At 36.0% G+C, this 24109-nt stretch overlaps 1 protein-coding gene across 4 annotated transcripts in view; it reads right to left on the bottom strand.

Moving 5' to 3' along the window:
* Nucleotides 1–1542: 1542 nt before the first annotated feature.
* FBXL5 (F-box and leucine rich repeat protein 5) overlaps nucleotides 1543–24109 on the bottom strand; it is a 76336-nt gene continuing 53769 nt past the window's right edge. For 2 of the 4 annotated variants that reach the window (XM_024741768.1, XM_024741769.1), the window contains exons 10-11: nucleotides 9356–9504; nucleotides 1543–2344 (exon numbers count right to left, since the gene is read on the bottom strand). In XM_024741768.1, coding sequence (XP_024597536.1) covers nucleotides 2268–2344; nucleotides 9356–9504 — 226 coding nt within the window. In that variant the 3' untranslated portion in view covers nucleotides 1543–2267. Of the gene's footprint in view, nucleotides 2345–9355; nucleotides 9505–13226; nucleotides 13309–19505; nucleotides 19547–24109 lie in introns of those variants that run through there. The other 2 variants (XM_024741772.1, XM_024741771.1) reach the window with 2 other exon arrangements.

Raw genomic sequence — 24109 nt, 5'->3', positions numbered from 1 at the left:
ACACCCCCCCCGACACAAAAAAAAAAAAAAAAAAATTAAATGCAGATTATGCCATCTCCCCATGAAATGGGTGGGGGTAGTGGGGGTGGTAGAAAAACAGTGAGTTTCCACATGCAATGTGCTCACATGTTGAAGTCAGTTTGGTTCAAGACTGCCAAGTCCTATTTAATGGTTTTCTAACATTAAGTGGCACAGTACAAGGCAAAAAGGGGGCACCTCCATTACCTGGAACCCCTGGGAAATTAGCTGCTCAAATTAATTAATTTATGAAGAATAACATTTAAGCCAAGTCCCAAAATATCATTTAATAATGATTTTTTCCATTAAGTATTATCAAAAATTTTACTCCCCAAATATTACACTGTTTTCTGATTACATGGGTATAAGCTTGAGTACTCCCTTGATGACTTGGGACCTGGTTATAGACAACTAATTTTACCATGCAGTTGGATGGGAGTCACTCCAGAAGACTTATTTTAGTTTGTTTTCTTGAAATAGTCCCTGATGTCAACTTTTCAAATAAATTTTATTAATCACTTAAGGAAATAAAAGTACAGTAATGACACAACAGTCAACATACAAAATAAAACTTCTGACCCTGTAACGGTTCACTAAACTCAGATTTCCTCTCAAGTTCTCTAAGGGAATCCAGAACGTTTTTTCCTTTGTGCTTAGGCCAGACTTTTAAAGGAGGCAGCTAGGCGCAGTAGTGCCACAAGAGGCATGAGGACTTAAGCTAAGAGACACAAACTTAAAGGGTAAGATGGTCTGCTTCTACAGTTGCCCTAATCCTCCATACAAGAAACTTGAGGGGTTCCATCTTATATTTCACAAATGTTAACAGCAGTGGAATCAAAATGAGGAAACGTAGAGAAAAGTGAAATTTCAGAGTCATTAGATGTCCTTCCTTAGAGGTGATCTTCTCACAGTATTCTGTGAGAATACTGTGGTATTCTCACAGTATTTAGTTCAAATGTTAGTTAAATTTAAAAGCAGAGTGACTTCTCATTTATTTTCTCGTCAAATGTTTCTTCCTTCATCTTTAGACAACTCTGTGTAAACTAGTTTTCTCTTAGCCTGAACTGAAATCTGTCTATCTATAGTTTATATCTTTCCTGCTCTTCCTCTTCCTCAATAAAACAAACAAACAAAAAATACCTGGGACCACAAAGAACATAATTGCAAGATTACCTCCTCTTCCACAGCCTTACAGATATTTATAAAAATAGATGGCATGCTGCTGACTATTCTCTTCTTTGTGACATAAATTATACATAGCATGACATAAAATTGACTCAATATGTGCCTTTCTGAATAACAGGTCTCCATTACAATTATTATTTCAAACAGCAATGAAGATAAGCTTACAAATTCAAATTCTGACGACTGCACAATAAATTTCAAAAAGACAATCCAGCTGTCTAAAACTATTCATTTGTCAGAGTCATGATTTCAAGGGAGTTCAAAAGACCTATTTAGTCCCATTTCACAGTAAAGTAACCCTGGATTGAGATTTACAACAAAATCAAAACACAAAAGAAATTACTTGGTAAAGTCCTCAAAGTAGATTTTATTTATACATTTCTTCAAATGACTGTGGAACTTTTAAAAACCCCTCCCCCAAATGTGACAATTTACGGACAGTGGTGGGAACCAGGGGTCTTTGAAGAAAGCGAATACAAAGACACTGGTGCTGTGCCAGCTCCCTGAGCTAACACCAAGAAGCCAATTTATTTTATAATCTTAAAGAATCTTATATGTGGATATGTTTGAATTGGCCCTCTGAGAATTGTTCAAATAAAGGAAATATTATGGAAAGGAGACTGGTTTCCAAACTGTGCAGTCTCTGAAAATAAAACTTCAAAAATGTATGTCTGAAAAGATCTGCAAGGCTTGGTACAGTGTTTATCTATGAAGAGAACCAATAACCCATTGACTTCAAAACTCAAAATAATCTAAAAAATACTTTAAATGGCATGGCATTAGTGACATTTTCTTCAAAATATTTAGTTTAAAAGAAATCTGATAAAATTGTTCTCACCCTGTGAAAAAGACCTAATCCCTTTCTAAAACAAAAATAGGATTTGCAAGAGAAACAACACTGTACAATTCACTGGTAAATTAAGATTTCCGAGGCTGTAAGAAATGGGGCCAAAACAAGTCACACTCAAAAAGGGATGATTAACACAAGAAATGTGCTATAAGTAAAGTGCATGAAAGGAAGCCTGCTCAGCTAAATGAAGTAGACAAAGGTCAGAAGTCAAGGGTCATTCGCCAGAGCGGCAGCAGGCTCGAAAACCACACTGCAAATTCTGGCATCCACTGGCGGTGTCAGCATGAGGACCTGTATGAAAACAGAAAAGTGTGAAAGGAGGCATTTCTTATCACACAAAAATAATCTTGCTAATGAAAGAAGTAAAACACTTATTTTTTTTTAACTAGTAATACATTTGTAACATAGAAGTAAAATCCCACAATGAGTGTATAAAAAATTATTCAGCACAAAAATCGCCAACAGCAGTTTGACTAACTAATATAGGTAAATGAAAAAGAAGAATGAAAAGAAGTAATTTTTTGGCAACAATCTTACAAAATAAAAAATCCAAGAAGAAAAGAGATAACCCACAGAACAAGACTGCCAGGATAACTTCACAATGGATCTCTTGTATCATGAACATCTTTCCTAGAAATATAATTAAGGCAAAAACAACCTTATCTATAATAGATAAGCTAAAAAATCCAGTATTGAGCAATTATAATAAATATTACATTCAAAATTTTTGTTAAAAATAAACTACGTAGATATAGCCTTAACATATTTGCCATATTGTTATTTAACATCTGTACCCAAAATAAGTCATGTGATAGGGTTAGGTGAAATTATCTTCCAGAATCAAATATGTAATGAATGAATAATTAAAAACATATCTAAGACATAATAAAAATTATGATCCAATTACAAAGCAAAGTAATAATACATTTGTGGAATAACTGACATTTTATTCCAATCACATTATGCTACCCAGACACTAGATTAAAAGATCCATTAGGGAACAAAGCTGAGAATTAGAAAGTATCAAAGAGATATCATGGCGCATATTCAAATGTCAAGTACTCTGAATGAATCACAGTTTTCATAAAGGCGAGCAAATGTGGAAAAAGACATTTTAACTGTATTGAAGCCTTTCAGTATGTCTGCACCATGAACAAAGTTAATTAGTTCTTTCATCAATTAGAACCAAAATACTTGCATTTTTGATACATAAGGACCACAAAAGTACATGAAATATATTTTTATTATAGAAAATAATATTTATTTTATCAAATGGATTATAATTGAAAAATCACTGGAATGATATCAAGACTTTAACTTAGAAAAATATATTAAATTAGCTTTCTTTGTCTTTTGAAGTAGCAATCCATTGCAAAAGAAGGCAATTATGCTAATACCAACATAAGAAAATAACTACTTGCAAATAAACACAGAGAACACACTTATTTACCAGAATTTAACTTTGTTTTGTATTCCTGTAATGGCAATATACAAAATACAAAGGACTAATTTCTTAGGATATACAATCAGTGAAGTATAGCATTCATATATTTCACTAATGGAAAGAATGTATCTTTAAGTAAGAAAAGAAACTAATGAACTTTACAAGCATAGTGGAACTGCAATAGCTTATGATTTCATTTATTTTCAAATACTTATGCTTAACTTTTAAAGTAATATAATGCCTGGGATACGGGGAGCAGGTATGGGAATGGGCAATAGTATATGAAAAAAGACTGACCACAGGTTTATAACTGCTGAAGCCAATGATCCATAAATCTTCTTTATATTATTATGTTTATATATTTAAAATGTTCTATAATAAAAGTTTAAAGTCATTTCAAATATAAAATTGAATTACCACAAGCTTATTTTTTATTTAATCAAAATTAAAATCTATTCTATTTTGAAAATGAAAAGTTAAATGTGTCAAATACTTAAAATTCATGAAGTAGCATTTTTGTTAAGACTATTTTCTCTTAAGACACAATGCTAGTCATCTTAATCAAAGAGTCAAAATGAAATTTCTTAGTACATTAGAGCCTTTCTCCAAGAGCCAATCTCCTACCTCACTATCATTGCCCTGCCCTGACACAGTCCCTGTGATGAAATGCTTAAACTGGTGGTTTTTGCAAAAACATATCTATCATTTTCTCAGTATATAATTCTATTCTAACTTTTTTGAAAGGGAGAAATATAAGGAAAGAGACATGGAGACTTTGGTACAACATTCCAAACTGAAACTCCCGACAATACTTCAAAATGTCTATAGTCCTATTTTTAAAAGCACAGAAAGGTAAGGAAGAAATTTTATACTGCAATCACGGGCCTAGGGAAAAATCATAAGTGATGGCTGAAAGCAATCAAAGTAAAGTATGCTACTGGTTTTCAAGAGAGAAAATTAAATGGGAGCCTCAAAGGAGCCAATTGGATCAAGGAATCTAATCAAAAGATTCATATTTTTCCAAACACAGGCATACTTCATTTAATTGTGCTTCACTTTATTGCACTTTGCAGATACTGCATTTTTTACAAACTAAAGGTGTGTGGCAACCTTGCACTGAGCAAGTCTATTGGCACCATTTTTCCAACAACATCTGCTCACTTCTTGTCTCCCTGGCACATTTTGGTAATTCTCACAATATTTCAAGCTTTTTCATTATTATTATATTTGTTATGGTCATCTGTGATCAGTGATCTTTGATGTTACTATGTCTCACTGAAGGCTCAGATGATGGTTAAAATTTTTTAGCAAAAAAGTATTTTTAAATTAAAGTATGTACGTTGCTTTTTTTAGACAATGCTTTTGCACTTAATAGACTACAGTACAGTGCAAACATAACTTTTCTATACAGTGGGAAACCAAAATATTCACGTCTCACTTTATTGCAATATTCACTTTATTATGGTGGTCTGGAACCAAACTCACAATATCTCCGAGGTGTGCCTGTACCACACAGTTTTTCACCAACCTCCCCCAAAAAAAGAGGCTCAGGATCCTCAGTCTCCACTCTGGTGACCTGAGTCACTTTTTGCTCTCAAAGTCTAAGGGATGGAAGTGGGGATAATATGGGAAGAAAAACGTAGGGATAAAAATATGTGTCCTATATTAGGTAGAAAGTAACCCTATCCTGATATCTGTCAGCATCTCCTTATTCATCACAAAACAAAGTTCACGCTCATATTGCTATAAAATGTGCTCCCTTTCTCAGATACACACCAGAATATCTTAGTTTCAATGGAAATCTAAGGGCATAAATTGTACTTAACCAACAACTGTAATACTAACAACCTCAAAACTACAATCCCATCATAAGGTGAATGACATTCCAGGTGACTGATCCTAAAAATCCATGAAAGTGGTATCATCCATGAATGGGTTTTATTTTGTTGAAGGCCTAGGGCAAAGCAAAAGTGAAGACAACCGCTGTTTGTAAGTTAGTTTCATACTGTAGAAAACAGGGGAGAAAGCAATTGCCAAAGCATGGAAATCATAAGCAATGTTAACAGTTAAGACCCTTAAGCATCACAGAAGGACTATTTAGAAAAGGGAATAAATGGACAACAGAATAAACAGGCAACAGAAAAAGTGAGGTAGAATTGGAAAGAAACATGACTAAGATATGTTGGGTTGCCAAGTATCTCAAGTAGACAGCTGTGCTTCCACAGACACGGAATTTCAAAGGTAAACATTTGACTTATCACCAGTAAATGTCAATCTTGATATAAGATAATAAACCCAATGGTTATAACAGATGAGGGCTAAATTACGGTAAAGCATAATAAAACAGAAAAATAATATTTGCATAATCATTAAATAAAATCTTTAAATGCATGGTAAAAATAAATTTTGTAAGAGAGCATTTTTTAAAATATTAGTTAAGAAGAGCTATAATGGTAGCTATTGTTATTTTCCCAAATTTTTATTACTGAATTGTTTGTTTTTCCTAGATTTTAAGCATATTACTTATGCTGTATATCTGCACTTACCTTCACTTACCTTTAATTCCTCTTTAACTTAAATTAGAAACATAAGAGAGCAAATCATCTGAAACTGTGTCACCTACTATGATCTAATCTATCTTAATTCATAAATTAAACATACATTGAAATGCAAATCAGTACAACAAGTTTATTTGCTATCATTGTTCAAATGTTCTTCAGAGCTCTAAAACTAGGCAATTCCATCTAACACTTCTTAAATGACAAGGAATTTTTTAAATGTTATGGCTAAGAAGCCTTTTTTTATACTTAAATCTTAACTTTTTTATCAATCAAATAACAAATGTAAATGTCATGAAAGAATCATTAAGAATAAAAATGGCATTTTATGTTAATGCTTAGTATAGTGTCTTGCTCACAGCAGACACTGTTTGAATATCTGATTACTAATTTATCTTCTCCAAAATCTCTGCTAATGCTTAGGAAATAGAAAATTTTGTTTTACTTAGCACTTTTTAGTTAATGAGTATTATTTATCAGCATTTACTTCTTTTAGTTAGCAACCTGGTAGTTAACTATGTAAACTCTCTTTTGACAAAATACATTTTTAGTTAAGTGTTACTCTCAAATATTAAAATATAATGTGTCACCTAAATATGCTCCCTATTAGTTTAAGAACATGTATAAAAATATTGACTACTTTCAGAAATAATAAAAATAATAATAAAAAGGGCGCTAAATATAGTCACTAAGTATTTGTACAAGTTGAATTATAATAAAAGATATTGGATGAATCCTGTGTCATCTTGCAAAACTGGATACAATGCAACTTTATTCTAACACTTTCTAGTGTCCATATGGCCTTTTAAGGAAAAGATTGTATCAGGGCACTGCTTTATGAGCAACTGGCTGGAACTCTGGAACATAAGTTCACATGACAAGTCACCCTGTAAACTATAAAGGATTTCCATTTCCCCCAAATCATGCTTTAAGAAGCTGTAAAAGGAGACTTGGTATTGGATTATACAAGCACGGTCAATTTCCTTTCAAACATTTTAAAGTCAGATATATTCATTAAAATTCATTTATTGAAAACTACCACTCATTTATCAAAAAAAACTTAACGTTCAACAAAAAGAATGTAGCAGCTCCTTTGGAACACTTTAATATTTATATATTCAGAACCAGTCAAGATGAAAGGAATTCTAACATACTAACAAAGTGCAAAAGTTTTTAAGTATTTAACTTTATCCCAACACCTAAATTATTTCAAGAAGTTTTTTTTTAAAAAGACACACACACACAAAAGTAGTAGGCAGATCATAAAAATGAAGTGAAACCCAATCCCCCCACCAATCCAATAACATCTATATACCCCAAAATAAGTATAACAAATTAGGTTCTGAGATTTATTCCCACCAGCATAACCTATGCTGAAATCAGTGTAGAGAGTTCAAATGCAACCTACCAATAAGGTGTTTTTCTTACAAAAAATAATTGCTTACTGACTACTTTTCATAATATGTCCTATAAGCCTTAGTAAGTACAACAGTGAACCCACAATGACATAACCGTGTATTAAAAGTATATATATATATATCTTTATTGCATCCCCAAAAGCAGCAAGTGCTGCACTGTAGCACTCACACCTTCTTTTGTACACTTAGCAGGTTGCAACTAAAATGACATTAATTTTCCCCATTCCTTCTTATACACTAAAGGCAACAGAGAGCAAAGAAATGCCTGAAGTTAGTGTTGCTATTTCAAGAACATGGGAGGTCATCTCCTGCATCACCAATGTGATTCAAGAAACAAAAGAGCTGCTATCTCCTGTCTCTTCATATACATTTTAAGAAAAATCTAATCTCTGAGAAATGGCAGATTTGCTAACTTCTCTGCCTACTGGTATGTCGTTAAAGAAGATACTATTCCTCTAGTCTTGCTGGCGTCTGTCAATTTTTCTGCCTGAGAGACTCCGTTTATCTTCCCATGATCTTAAGATGAACTGGACTCTCAAAAATAACAATACATGGGCTTCCCTGGTGGCACAGTGGTTGGGAGTCCGCCTGTTAATGCAGGGGACATGGGTTCGTGCCCCGGTCCGGGAAGATCCCACATGCCACGGAGCGGTTAGGCCCATGAGCCATGGCTGCTGAGCCTGTGCACCAGAGCCTGTGCTCCGCAACAGGAGAGGCCACAACAGTGAGAGGCCCACATACCCAAAAAAAAAAAAAAAAAAAAAAACATGATGTAAAAAGACACAGTAGAATCTGAACCATGTAAATTTTTTCCAATTATAAATACAGGAGGTTGACTTCCTTACTAATAACTGAGGAGCAGCTTTTTATGCTTCAGGACTTCAGTCTCTACCAGTGATTATCAAATGCCCAAAAGGGCACTGAACGTACTTTGAAAAAGCACATTAAACAGTCCCATTGCAGGGCAGGAATAGGCTTAAAAAATAAAACAAGGGGCTTCCCTGGTGGCACAGTGGTTGAGAGTCCGCCTGCCGATGCAGGGGACACGGGTTCGCGTCCCGGTCTGGGAAGATCCCACATGCCGCAGAGTGGCTGGGCCCGTGAGCCATGAGCCATGAGCCATGGCTGCTGAGCCTGCGCGTCCAGAGCCTGTGCTCCGCAAGGGGAGAGGCCACAACAGTGAGAGGCCCGCGTACCGCAAAAAAATAAAACAAAAAAATCAAGAAATGTTTACCTGATGGTTGTTAAAAGTAGGTTCAGGGTTCAATCTCCATAATACTATAGGAATTTTAATCACATTTAAAGCACCTCAGCCTCTTCCCAATACCACACTCACCATTCTCCTCAATCTTCCAAGAGATTTATTTGGAACCAGATTCAGGGTCTCTGAGGAGTTCACATTACCGCAGTCCTCCTTCTTCTACTACATTATGAAGTTTTCTTGTCCTACAAGAAAACTAACTCTAACATCCCTAAGAATTAGGTGTATCTAGAACAGCAATACGCTGTATGTTAATGAGTGCTCTTTCACTCTAGAGGAATTTCCCAAAATTTTATAAGAATTTTAGTAATTCTATAAAAACTTGTCTCTTTAGATTGATTAAACTATTACATATTTCTAAAATCTGGCAGAATGGATAGTTGAGATATCTCTCCAAAAGAAAACTTATCTTTAGAAAGATAAGAAAACTTATCTTTAAAAAGATAAGAAAATTTATCTTTAGAAAGATAAGAAAACTTATCTTTCTGACTAAACCTGAAAGTAAAAATGTTTGGTAATTAGAAATCTAGAAAACAAAATAGAAACCCTAAGAATTTTCAGAACTGTTAAAATTTTTTAAATCAACTCCTCCAAAATTATCCCATTGTTAAAAGGCATTACCGTTAATGTTGTCACAGTAGTAAAAGTATTCATCATTTAGAGAAGGACATGCTGAAACCAAATCCTGCAGGCCTGCACCAGTTACAGTAAGACAACCAGAGAGATTAAGGTGCTCCAAATAAGGTAGCCCTCCTCCCAGAGTCAAAACCCTGTAAGAGAAGCAATTCAACAATTAGAATATATTAACAATTAAAATGTATTGTAAAATCTATGAAAACTTATGTATTCCTATGGCCCAATGGACTATTAACAGACCTTTCAATCTGGTAATGAAAAATTAAAGTATCTCTATAAAACATGACAACTAACTTCATCCTTAGGCAGGATACATTTAACAGAGACATTTCTGAAGACATTCAATAAACAAGTCTATGAAATGTTCTTTATAAGAACATTACAGTAACTCAATTCTTACAGGAAGGAAGTAATGAATCCTGGAATTGTCATCTTCACTCTCCTACTAAACTAAGTAAAAATTATCAAGAAAATTACTAAACAGTTTGGCAGTTCCTCAAGGAGTTAAAGAATCAGCATATACCCAAGAGAAGTGAAAACATATGTTCACAGAAAAACTTGCAAACAAATGTTCACAGCAGCAGTATTCATAATATCCAAAAAGTGGAAACAATCCAAATGTCCACTAATCAATGAGTGGATAAACAAAATTTAGTATAAATATCATGTAGCCATAAAGAACTGATACATGCCACAGCATGCATGAACCTTGAAAATACTGTGCTAAGTGAAAAAAATCATACACAAAAGACCACATACTATGTAATTCCACTTATATGAAATGTCTAAAATAAGCAGAATAGACAGACAAAGTAAATTAGTGGCTACCAGGGGCTGGGGGCAAAGAGGAATGAAGAATGACTGCTAATGAGTAAATGGTTTCTTTTTGGTTTAATGAAAATGTTTCTAATTTGATAGTGGTAATGGTTGCCAACCTTATAAGTATACTAAAACCACTGATTTGTACCCTTTAAAAGAATGAATTTAATGTGAATTTCATTTCAGTAAAAATGAAAACATTGCTTTTCATGGCATACCCTAGAAGAATTTTAAAAAACAATTTACATAAAAAGAATAAAATGAGAAATTGACTGAAATGACAATGGCAGAGCTGAAAAATATCAAGAGCAAAACTGAGAACATCAATTTTCTCTATAGAACAGCAAAAACTGGGAAAACTAGAGACAGTCTATCTTGACAGCACTATCCAAAAACTAGTAATACAATAAATTTAGTAAAAAAAACAAATAGCATGATTATGCAGATACATGGAAATTAGGAAGTAAAGGTAAGTAAAAATATGTAAACTACTGAGATTAGAATAAACTATGGAAATATTTATATATTCAGTGACAGGCACTGATGGACAAAGATCAGTACATACATTTTAATGTTTTGTCATTGCATGTTTACAAGAAAAACCTGGCCTATCAAAAAGAGCTTATCAAGACCCCAATACACGTGAGAGATTTAAATGCATACTTCTCCTTATATTTTGACTGAAAAAGACTGACTTTTTCTTAAATCATAGATTCCCTGATCCATTCCTACAGTTTAAATTAGTAACAGTGGCAGTTCAGAACTTCAGTGGCTTGACTGGGCCACAGTAATTACAAATAGACATCTTTAAAGGAAGACTATTGTTTAAAGTTTATTGATTCTTTTTTTCCTATAAAGTTGAATAGCTCAGAATAAAAAATAAAACAGCTTCTAAAAAGTGGTCTAAAAGATCTCAGAAGGTATCTCAATGCAGAAACTGCTACATGTTCTAAAACTTACAAATTTTCAGTACACTGAGGACAGACTGCATGGAATGTAAAACTTTATATCACAAATACACTTGAGTAAACTGTATATGCATTCACTGAGTCCAGTGGGATATCAAACAAGACAAAAGTAAACAAGCAGTTATAATATCATATGATGAATGCTCTCCTGGGAACGTATTTAAGGGCCTTGGTGGAGGGAGGGGGACAGGGGTCACAAACGGTTTCCCTTAAAAAGTGACGTTTAAACTGGAATGGAGGCAGAAGTGAACAGAAGTTAGCCAGTAAACATTTGTTAGAGAGACAGCAAATGCAAATGTATGAAGACAGAGAAATACAGTACAGGCATACCTCAGAGATATTGCAGGTTGAGTTCCAGACCACCACAATAAAGCGAATATCACAATAAAGCAAGCCACACAATTTTTTTGGTTTTCTGGTGCATATAAAAAAGTTAGGTTTACATTATACTGTAGTCTATTAAGTATGCAATAGCAGTATGTCTAAAAAACTATATGCATACCTTAATTTAAGATACTTTATTTTATTGCTAATTGCTAAAAATACTTATTGTATCATCTGAGCCTTCAGCAGCAAGTCATAATCTTTTTGCTGGTGGAGGGTCTTGCCTCCATGTTGACGGCTGCTGACTGATCTCGAGGTGGTGGTTGAAGGCTGGGGTGGCCGTGGTGGTTTCTTAAGATAAGACAACAATGAAGTTTTTTTTGCTGCATTGACTGACTCTTCCTTCCACGAATGATTGCTCTGTAGCATTTTACCCTGCTTCTTTCAAAATTGGAGTCAATTACTTTCAAACCCTGCCACTGCTTTAACAATTAAGTTTATGTAATATTCTAAATCTTTTGTTGCCACTTCAACAGTCTTCACAGCATTTTCACCAGGAGTAGATTCCATCGGAAGAAACCACTTTCTTTGTTCATCCGTAAGAAACAACTCCTTATCCATTAAAGTTTTATCACGGATATAATTCAGTCACATTTTCATACTCTACTTTTAATTCTAGTTCTCTTGCTATTTCTAACCTGCAGTTACTTCCTCCAGTGAAGTCTTGAACCCCTCAAAGTCATTCGTGAGGGTTGTAATCAATTTCTTCTAAAATCCTGTTAATGTTGATATTTTGATATGTTCCCAAGAATCACAAATGTTCATCACATCTAGAATGGTGAATCCTTTCAAGATTTTCAATTTACTTTGCCTAGCTCAGAGGAATCACTACCTAAGGCAGCTACATAGCCTTACAAAATATATTTCTTAAATAGTAAGACTTGAAAGTTGAAATGCCTCCTGGATCAATGGGCTGCAAAATGGATGTTGTGTTAGCAGGCATGAAAACAACATTAATCTCAGGGACTTCCCTGGTGGCACAGTGGTTAAGAATCGCCTGCCAACGCAGGGAACACGGGTTCGATCCCTGGTCCGGGAAGATCCCACATGTCATGAAGCAAGTAAGCCCGTGCACCACAACTACTGAGCCTGTGCTCTAGAGCCCACGAGCCAGCTACTGAGCCCACGTGCCCCAACTACTGAAGCCCGCACGCCTAGAGCCTATGCTCTGAGACAAGAGAAGCCACTGAAACGAAAAGCCCGCGCACTGCAACAAAGAGTAGCCCCTGCTCGCCACAACTACAGAAAGCCTGTGCACAGCAACGAAGACCCAACACAGCAAAAAATAAATAAATTTATAAAACAAACAACATCAAAAAACATTAATCTCATGGTACATCTCCATCAGAGCTCTTGGGTGAGCAGGTACATTATCTCTGAGCAGTATTTTGAAAGGAACGTTTTTTCTTCCTAAGCAGTAGGTCTCAACAGTGGGCTTAAAAAGTCAGTAAATCATGTTGTAAACAGATGTGCTGTCATCCAGGCTTTGTGGTTTCATTTACAGAGCACAAGCAGAGTAGATTTAGCATCATTCTTAAGGGCCCTAGGATTTTCAAAATGGTAAATAAGCACTGGCTTCAACGAAGCCACCAGCTGCATTAACCCCTAACAGAAGAGTCAGCCTGTCCTTTGAAGCCAGGCACTGACTTCTCCTCTGTACTCACCTTGTACTTTTATGTTATGGCTTCTTTCCTTAAATCTCATGAACCAACCTCTGCTCGCTTCCAACTTTTCTTCTGCAGCTTCCTCACCTCAGCCTTCACAGAACTGAAGAGAGTTAGGGTCTTGCTGTGAATTAGGCTTTGGCTTAAAAGAATACTGTGGCTAGTTTGATCTTCTATCCAGACCACTAAAACTTTCTCCTTATCAGCAAAAAGGCTGTTTCGCTTTCTTATCATTCATGTGTTCAATAGAGTAGCACTTTTAATTTCCTTCAAGAACTTCTCCTTTGCTTGTACAGCCTGGCTAACTGTTTGGTGCAAAAGACCTAGCTTTCAGCCTATCTTGCTTGGCTTTTGATGTGCCTTCCTCACTAAGTGTAATCATTTCTAGATTTTGATTTAAAGTGAGAGATGTGTGACTCATTTTACTTGAATACTTAGAGGCCACTGTAGGGTTATTAATTGGCCTAATTTCAATACTGTTGTGTCTCAGGAAACAGGGTGGCAGGAGAAGATGGAGAGAGATGGGGGAATAGCCAGTTGAAGCAGTCAGAACATACTCAGTATTTATCGATTAAGTTTGCCATCCTATATGGTTTGTGGCACTCCAAAACAATTACAGTAGTATCATCAGAGATCACTGATCACAGATCACCATAACAAATATAATAATAATGGAAGTTTGAAATATTGAAGAATTAAGTGTGACACAAAAACGTGAAGCAAGCAAATACCGTTAGAAAAATAGGACTGACAGACCTGCTCAATACAAGGTTGCCACAAACCTTCAATTTGTATAAGACGCAATTATCTGAAAAGCACAATAAAGCAAAGTACAATGAAACAAGGTATGCCTGTATACCTGGAGGAAACGAAAATAGCTGAGTATGGTTAAAGAAAGGATGGTTTTGTGTGTTTGTGTGTTATGTTTATGTTTACCTACTTGCTGTCTTTTTTTTGGCAGAGGTGAAGATGTGAGGAAGTAAAAGGAAGAGATTTAAAGAAGGTAACAAGATATAAACTACAGAGGCAAGCAAGGGCCAAGAATCTGAACTTTAACCAAAGGGCAATAAGACTCACTGAAACGCTTAAAGGAGTAATAACAAGTAATAAGAAATGCATACTAGAAAGATCACTCTAGTCTACTTTTTATCACCAATACCCAAGTATGTCAGGCACAGGTCTACACAGTAAAATGCAAAATACATTCTTTGCTCTCAAACAAATAAAGAAACATTTAAACAAAGTATTAATAATGCATGCAATAAGAAAAAAAGTTTTAGAAATATATACAAGTTACAGAAATAATACAGACCAGGGAGTGATTCAAAGTATTAATCTTTAAAAGATGAGAACAAAATCCAGAATTCAACAATGTATATTCACATTATCTGGTATCCAATCAAAAACTACTAAACACTCAAAGAATCAGAAAAAAAGAATCAATAGAAACAGACCAATAAATGATAAAGATGATGAAATTAGTAGATAATGACTAAAACAGATTTCATATTTTAAATATGCTCAAGGATTTAAAAGAAAATATGAACATAATGAAACAAAAAACATGTCTATATATTAGTTTTTTTTATGTTTTAATATATTTACATACATTATTGATGTGCTTATATGTGTGTGTATATGTATATATCAGGGAGGATCACGAGTGTACCAAATCAAACTTCTAGAGATGAAAAATACAATATCTGAAATAAAAAATACACTGAATGAGATTAGCAGTGATTAGACATTGCAAAAATTAGTGGACTTGAAGAACAACCAGATTAACCAAAATGAAGCACCAAGAGAAAAAAGAACAAAAACAGTAAGGAAAAAAAAAGCCCTGGTGTTATGGGTTGAATTGTGTCCCCTCCCACCCCCATCAAAAAAAGATATGTTGAAGTCTTAACCCTCAGTATCATAAATGTGACTTTAGTTGGAAATATGGTCTTTGCAGATTTAATTAAGTTAAGATCAGGTCATTAGGGTGGGCCTTAATCCAATATGACTTATGTTCTCATAAGAAGAGGGATATTTAGACACACACACACACACACGGATAATGCCATGTGAAGACGCACAGATATACAGACACAAAAAGGAGATGGCCGTGTGAAGACTGAGGCATAGTGCCACAAGCCAAGCAACACCTGGGTCTATGAGAGGTTTCAAGAGTTAAGAAAGGATGCTCCCTTAAAGGTTTCAGAGGGAACATGGTTTGGCCAACACCCTGATTATAGAACTCTAATCTCCAGAACTCTAAGAGAATAAATTTCTATCATTCTAACCACCTAGCTTGTGGTACTTTGTCATGACAGTCCAGGGAACTATTACACTAAAGTGACCTATAGTACAGTATCAAGAAGTCTGACATACATGGAAGTCCCAGCAAGAAGCAGGGGTAAGAGAATAGGAAGGAGAGAAAAAGTACTTGAGGAAATAATGGCTGAATTTTGTTTTTCAATTTTATGAAAGCTAGGAATAACATATCCAAGAATCTCAATTAACCCCAAGCAAGATAACAATGAAGATAACCACACCAAGGCATACCATATGCAAACTGCATTAAAAGCAGAAATAAAATTTTAAAGCAGCTAAAGAAAAGACACACATAATATACAGAAGAACAAAGATAAAAATTTAATACAATTCTCATAAATGATGCAAGCTGAAAGACAATGTAACATCTTAAAAGTGCTAAAACAAAACTACCAACTTAGAATTCTATACACAGTGAAAATCTTTCTAAAATGAAGGTGAAATAAAGAGTTTTTCAGACAAGAACTGAGAGTTTACTGACAAAAGACTTAACAGTACAAAAAACTACAGAGAACTCTGCAGGCAAAAGAAAAACAATACCAAATGGAAACATGAAACTGTACAAAAGAATGAAGAATGGCAAAAAAGGTGAAATAAGACTTCTTTGTTCATTTTTTCTAAAAGACAATTGTTTGGGACTTCCCTGGTAGTCCAGTGGTAAGACTTCACCTTCTAATGCAGGGGGTACGGGTTCGATCCCTGGTCGGGGAGTTAAGATCCCACATGCCTCATGGCCAAAAAAAAAAAAGACAATTGTTTAAAGAAAAAATATTAACAATGTATTATGGGCTTTAAAACATATAGAGAAATAAAATATGTAACAAAAACAGCACAAAGAATGGGGAGGGGAACAGACGATTACTGTTTTAAGATTCTTACATTCTATGTGAAGTGGTATAATACTGTTTGAAGGTAGAAAGCAATTAGTTAAAAATGCATACACAAAAGCATAAAACAGTAAAAATGCTTTCACTGTTTTTTTATAAATCTACGTTATAAATTATAAATCTACGTTAAAGGGCACACAATGTATAAAGATGTAACCTGTACCAATAACAATATAAAGGAGATGAGACAGAGGTGTCAAGAGTGGAGTATTTGTACATGTTTGAAACTAAGCTGGTTGTCAAACTAGGTTGTTTTAAGATCAAGATGTTAATTGTATCCCTAAGGTAACAACTAAAAAAATAACTTTAAAAAACAAAGAAAATGGAGAAAAAGGGAATCAAATGGTGTATTACAACAAAACAAAACATAAAAAGAGGAAGTCACTGAGAAAATGAGGAACAAAAGCATGTAAAACATAAGGAAAAGAAACAGACAAATGGCATAAGTAAAGTCTCCTTTATCAGTAATTACTTTAAAAATGAATCCATCACATTCTCCTCCTGAAAGGCAGAGATTAACAGACTATATTAAAAATTTTTTAACTTCAGAATTTTAAAAACATGATCCATCTATATTCTCTTTATTAGAGACCTCACTTTAGATGCAAAAACACTAAGAGGTTAAAAGTAAAAGCATGAGAAAAGATACTCCAAGCAAAAAGCAACCAAAAGGGGGGAGTTCCCTGGCAGTCAAGTGGTTAAGACTCCAGGCTTCCACTGCAGGGGGCATGGGTTCAATCCCTGGTCAGGGAACTAAGATTCTGCATGCCACATAGTGAGGCCAAAAAAACAAGGTAATCAAAAACAAAGCAAGAGTGACTATAATACTGCGAAACAAAAAAGACTTTAAATTTTTAAATGTTTACAAAAGGCAAAAGGTATTAGGATATTATATATTGGTAAAAGGTGTACTCCACGAAGATTAAAAAAAACTGAGAACATATACACACTTAACAACAGAGCCCCAAAATATATGATACGAAATTGATAGAACTAAAGGGAAAAATGAAAAGTCCTACAAAAATAGTCAGAAATACAATACCCCAATTTCAATAATGGATAGAACAAGTGGACAGAAGATCAAGAGGGAAATAGAGAACTTGAACTACACTAATAACAGATTAGTCCTACCAAACATAAAGAGAACATTCCGGTTAAAAACAGCAGAATACACATTCTTCTCAAGTGCGCATGGAATACTCAGATCACGTTTGGCCACAAAAAAAGGCTTAATAAATTTTAAAAGGTTGAACACATAGAAGGTATAACTTTGTTTCTTTGACAAGATCATCAAAAATTGACATTTAGTTAGTATAACTAAGAAAAAAAGAGGACTCAAATTACCAATGTAAGAAATGAACATTAGGGGACTTCCCTGGTGGCACAGTGATTAAGAATCCGCCTGCCAATGCAGGCGACATGGGTTCGAGCCCTGGTCCGGGAAGATCCCATATGCCACGGAGCAACTAAGCCCGTGTGCCACGACTACTGAGCCTGCACCCTAAAGCCCGCAAGCCACAACTACTGAAGCCCACATGCCTAGAGCCCATGCTCTGCAACAAGAGAAGCCACTGCAATGAGAAGCCCGCACACTGCAACGAAGAGTAGCCCCCGCTACTCTTCTCTACTCTAGAGAAAGCCCATGCGCAGCAAGGAAGACCCAACACAGCCAAAAATAAATAAATAAATATTAGAAAAGAAAGTTAGGACATTACTACCGATTTTACAGAAATAGAAAGGATTATAAAATAGTACCATGAACAACTGTATATCAACAAATTGTATAACCTAGATGAAGTGGACAACTCCCCTAGAAACACAAAAAGTAACAAAACTGACTCAAGGAAAAAAACAAACAAACAAACAGAAAATCAGAATACACCTACAACAAGTAAGGAGACTGAATTAGTAATCAAAGCTTCCCAACTAAGAAATCAAAATCAGATGCCTCACTGGTGAATTCCACTAAACATTTAGAGAAGTAACAATCCTTCTCAAACTCTTAAAAAACACTTAAGAGGAGGAAGACTTCCTACTCATTCTATGAGGCCAGTATTATTACCCTGATACCAAAGCTAGACAAAGGCACAAGAAAAGAAAACTACAGGCCAAATGTCCCTTACAAATATGGATGCAAAAATCCACAACAAACACGAGCAAACTGAATCCAGGAGCAAATTAGACAGATTACACACCATGACCAAGTGAGTTTTATCCCAGGGATGCAAGGGCGGTTCTCAATCAAATTAACATACCACACTAATAGAATGAAGGAGAAAAAAATACATGATCATCTCAACTGATGCAGAAAGAGCATGTGACAAAATCAAATACACTTTTATGATAAAAATACTCAGTAAACTAGGACTAGAAGAGAACTTCCTCAACATAAGAAAAGCCATATATGGAAAACACACAGCTAACACAGTCAATGATGAAAGACTGAAAGCTCTTCCCCTAATAAGGATGCCCACTATGGATGCTTCCATTTAATACAGTACTGGAAATTCTAGCCAGAGCAATTAAACCAGAAAAAAAAATTATTTTAAGGCATCTAAGTTGGAAAGGGAGAAGTAAAATAATCTCTGTTTGTAGATGACATGATCTTATACATAGAAAACTCTAAAAAATTCACACCAAAAAAACTGTATTAAGAGCTAAAAAACAAATGTGAAAGAGTAGCAGGATACAAAATCCACATTCAAAAATCAGTTAGGGGCTTCCCTGGTTGTGCAGTGGTTAAGAATCCGCCTGCCAAAGCAGGGGACACGGGATCAAACCCTGGTCTGGGAAGATCCCACATGCCGCAGAGCAACTAAGCCTGTGCACCGCAACTACTGAAGCCCGTGCTCAGCAACAAGAAATGCCACTACAGTGAGAAGCCCGTGCAATGCAACAAAGAGTAGCCTCTGCTCTCCACAACTAGACAAAGCCCACGTGCAGCAACGAAGACCCAACACAGCCAAAAATACATAAATTAATTTTTTAAAAATCAGTTATATTTCTATATGCTAGCAATGAACAATCTGAAAAAGAAATTAAGAAAATTCCACTTAAAATAGCATCAAAAAATTAAAATACTTAAGAATTAACTTACCTAAGGCAAAAGACTTGTACACTGAAAACTGCAAAACACTGCTAAAAGAAATTAAAGAAAAAATGACAACAAGGACTCAAATACTTGTATGCCAATATTCACAGCAGCATTATTCACAACAGCTAAAAGGGAGAACAATCCAAGTGCCCGTTGATGATGACATCAATGACAAACAGATAAACAAAATGTGGTATATAAATACAGAATATTATTCAGCTATAGTAAGGAATGAAGTTCTGATACATTCTACAACATGAATGAACCTTGAATACATTATGCTAAGTGAAATAAGCCAGACAGAGAGGACAAGTATTGTATGTTTCCACTTACATGATGTATCTATGTAGTATAAATGATGCAAATACATAGAGACAGAAAGTAAAACAGTAGGGAGCCTGGGAGGGTTGGAAGAGTAAGCAGTTACTGCTTGATAGTTACACTTTCTGTTGTGAGTGCTGAAAAAGTTTTGGAAATATTTGCAATGTTATACAACATTGTGAACTCAGAGTGCCACTGAGTTGTACACTTAAAAATCATTAAAATGGAAGGACTGGTTCAAGATGGCGGAGTAGAAGGACGTGCTCTCACTCCCCCTCGCAAGAGCACCGGAATCACAACTAACTGCTGAAAATCACTGACAGAAAGACACTAGAACTCACCAAAAAAGATACCCCACATCCAAAGACAAAGGAGAAGCCACAATGACATGGTAGGAGGGGGGCAATCACAATCAAATCAAATCCCATAACTGCTGGGTGGGTGACTCACAAACTGGAGAACACTTATACCACAGAAGTCCACCCACTGGAGTGAAGGTTCTGAGCCCCACATCAGGCTTCGCAACCTCGGGGTCCAGCAACAGGAGGAGGAATTCCCAGAGAACCAGACTTAGAAGGCTACTGGGATTTGATTGCAGGACTTCAACAGCACCGGGGGAAGGAGACCCCACTCTTGAAGGCCACACACAAAATAGTGTGCGTATCGGGACCCAGGGGAAGGAGCAGTGACCCCATAGGAGACTAAACTAGACCTACCTGCTAGTGTTGGAGGGTCTCCTGCAGAGGCAGGGGGTGGCTGTGCCTCACCGTGAGGACAAGGACACTGGCAGCAGAAGTTCTGGGAAGTACTCCTTGGAATGAGCCCTCCCAGAGTCCACCTTCAGACCCACCAAAGAGCCCCAATAGGCTCCAATGTTGGGTCGTCTCAGGCCAAACAAACAACAGGGAGGGAACCCAGCCCCACCCATCAGCAGACAACCAGATTAAAGTTTTACTGAGATCTCCCCACCACAGCAACAGCCAGTTCTACCCACCACCAGTCCCTCCCCATCAGGAAACTTGCAAAACCCTCTTAGATAGCCTCATCCACCAGAGGGCAGACAACAAGAACAAGAAGAACTACAATCCTGCAGCCTGTGTAACAAAAACCACATTCACAGAAAGACAGACGAGATGAAAAGGCAGAGAGCTACGTACCAGATGAAGGAACAAGATAAATCCCCAGAAAAACAACTAAATGAAGTGGAGATAGGCAACCTTCCTGAAAAGAATTCAGAATGATAGTGAAGATGATCCAGGACCTCGGAAAAAGAATGGAGGCAAAGATCGAGAGGATGCAAGAAATGTTTAACAAAGACCTATAAGAATTAAAGAACAAACAAACAGATATGAACAATACAATAACTGAAATGAAAAATAAACGAGAAAGAACCAATACCAGAATAACTGAGGCAGAAGAATGGATAAGTGACCTGGAAGACAGAATGGTGGAATTAACTGCCATGGAACAGAAGAAAGAAAAAAGAACGAAAAGAAATGAAGACAGACTAAGAGACCACTGGGACAACATTAATAAGTGCAACAACATTCACATTATAGAGGTCCCAGAAGAAGAGAGGGAGAAAGGACCCGAGAAAATATATGAAGAGATTATAGTCGAAAACTTCCCTAACATGGGAAAGGAACTAGCCACCCAAGTCCAGGAAGCACAGAGACTCCCAGGCAGGATAAACCCAAGGAGAAACATGACAAGACACATAGAAAACAAATTGGAAAAAATTAAAGACAAAGAAAAATTACTGAAAGCAGCAAGGGAAAAACTACAAATAACATGCAAGGGAACTCCCATAAGGTTAACAGCTGATTTCTCAGCAGAAACTCCACAAGCCAGAAGGGAGTGGCATGATACACTTAAAGAGATGAACGGGAAGAACCTACAATCAAGATTACTCTACCCGGCAAAAAAAGAAAATTACAGAAGTATATCACTAATGAATATAGATGCAAAAATCCTCAACAAAATACTAGCAAACAGAATCCAACAACACATTAAAAGGATCATACACCATGATCAAGTGGGACTTATCCCAGGGATGCAAGGATTCTTCAATATACGCAAGTCAATCCATGTGATACACCGTATTAACAAACTGAAGAAGAAAAAGCATATGATCATCTCAACAGATGCAGAAAAAGCTTTTAACAAAATTCAACACCCATTTATTAAAAATAAACAAATGGGATCTAATGAAACTTAAAAGCTTTTGCAAAGCAAAGGAAACTACAAACAAGACGAAAAGGCAACCCTCAGAATGGGAGAAAATACTGGCAAACAAATCAACAAAGGATTAATCTCCAAAATATATAAACAGCTCATGCAGCTCAATATTAAACAAACAAACAACCCAATCCAAAAATGGGCAGAAGACCTAAATAGACATTTCTCCAAAGAAGACATACAAATGGCCAAGAAGCACATGAAAAGCTGCACAACGTCACTAATTATTAGAGAAATGCAAATCAAAACTACAGTGAGGTATCACCTCACACTAGTTAGAATGGGAATCACTGGAAAATCTACAAACAACAAATGCTGGAGAGGGTGTGGAGAAAAGGGAACCCTCTTGTACTGTTGGTGGGAATGTAAATTGATACAGCCACTATGGAGAACAGTATGGAGGTTCCTTAAAAAACTAAAAATAGAATCACCAACCGACCCAGCAATCCCACTACTGGGCATATACCCTGAGAAAACCATAATTCAAAAAGAGTCATGTACCACAATGTTCACTGCAGCACTATTTAAAATAGCCAGGACATGGAAGCATCCTAAATGCCCATCGACAGACCTATGGATAAAGAAGATGTGGTATATATATACAATGGAATATTACTCAGCCATAAAAAGGAACGAAACTGGGTTATTTGTAGAGACGTGGATGTTTCCAGAGACTGTCATAGAGAGTGATGTAAGTCAGAAAGAGAAAAACAAATATCGAATATTAACACATATATGTGGAACCTAGAAAAATGATACAGATGAACCGGTTTTCAGGGCAGAAATAGTGACACAGATGTAGAGAACAAACATGGACACCAAGGGGGGAAAGTGGCGAGGGGGGTGGTGGTGGTGTGATGAACTGGGAGATTGGTATTGACACATAAACACTAATATGTATAAAATGGATAACTAGTAAGAACCTGCTGTTTAGAAAAATAAATAAAATAAAATTTAAGAAAAAATCGTTAATATGGTAACCTTTGTGGTTTGTATATTTTACCACAATTTTATTTACAAGGTACATACAAACCCTAAAGCAAACACTAAATAAATGATATACTAACCGAGAGTAGAGATAAAACTGATACTAAAAGTACTGGGTTGGCCAAAAAGTTCGTTCGTATTTTCCGTAAGATGGCTTTAGTAGGAGGGCTTAGTTATATTTAAGTTCATTTGAAACAATTTTGTTAGATTGTCTTGTGACGGCTGTCATATCAGCGTGCATTTAAAAAAAACTTATCAAAAGTAGTGAATTTTTGTGTAGCCACTCAAAAATTGAAGATGAAAGAAAAAGCAACATTTTCGACATATTATGCTTTCTTATTTCAAGAAAGGTGAAAATGCAACTGAAACACGAAAAAAAAGATTTGTGCAGCGTATGGAGATTGTGCTATGACTGATCGAAAGTGTGAGTGGTTTGCGAAGTTTCATGCTGGAATTTCTTGCTGGATGATGCTCCACCGTCAGGTAGACCAGTTGAGGTTGATAGCTACCAAATGAAGACATTCACTGAGAACAATCAACGTTATACCATGCAGGAGATAGCCGACATACTCAAAATATCCAAATCAAGCACTGAAAATCATCTGCACCAGCTTGGTTATGTTAATCGCTCTGATGTTTGGGTTCCACATAAGTGAAAAAAACCTTCTTGACTATATTTCCGCGTGCAATTCTCTACTGAAATGTAACAAAAACGTTCCGTTTTGAAACAAATTGTGACACGCGATGAAAAGTGGATACTGTACAATAATGTGGAACGGAAGAGGTCGTGGGGCAAGCAAAATGAACTGCCACCAACCACAACAAAGGCCAGTCTTCACCCAAAGAAGGTGATATGTATATGGTGGGACTGGAACAGGGTCCTCTAATATGAGCTCCTTCCAGAAACCAAAAGGTTAATTCTAACAAGTACTGCTCCCAATTAGACCAACTCAAAAGCAGCACTCAACGAAAAGCGTCCGGAATTAGTCAACAGAAAACGCACAATCTTCCATCAGGGTAACACAAGACCGCATGTTTCTTTGATGACCAAGCAAAAACTG

This window comes from Neophocaena asiaeorientalis, unplaced genomic scaffold (assembly GCF_003031525.2).
Source record: "Neophocaena asiaeorientalis asiaeorientalis breed wild unplaced genomic scaffold, Neophocaena_asiaeorientalis_V1.1 scaffold218, whole genome shotgun sequence".
NCBI lineage: Eukaryota > Metazoa > Chordata > Mammalia > Artiodactyla > Phocoenidae > Neophocaena > Neophocaena asiaeorientalis.
This window is presented reverse-complemented; position numbering and strand designations above follow the sequence as displayed.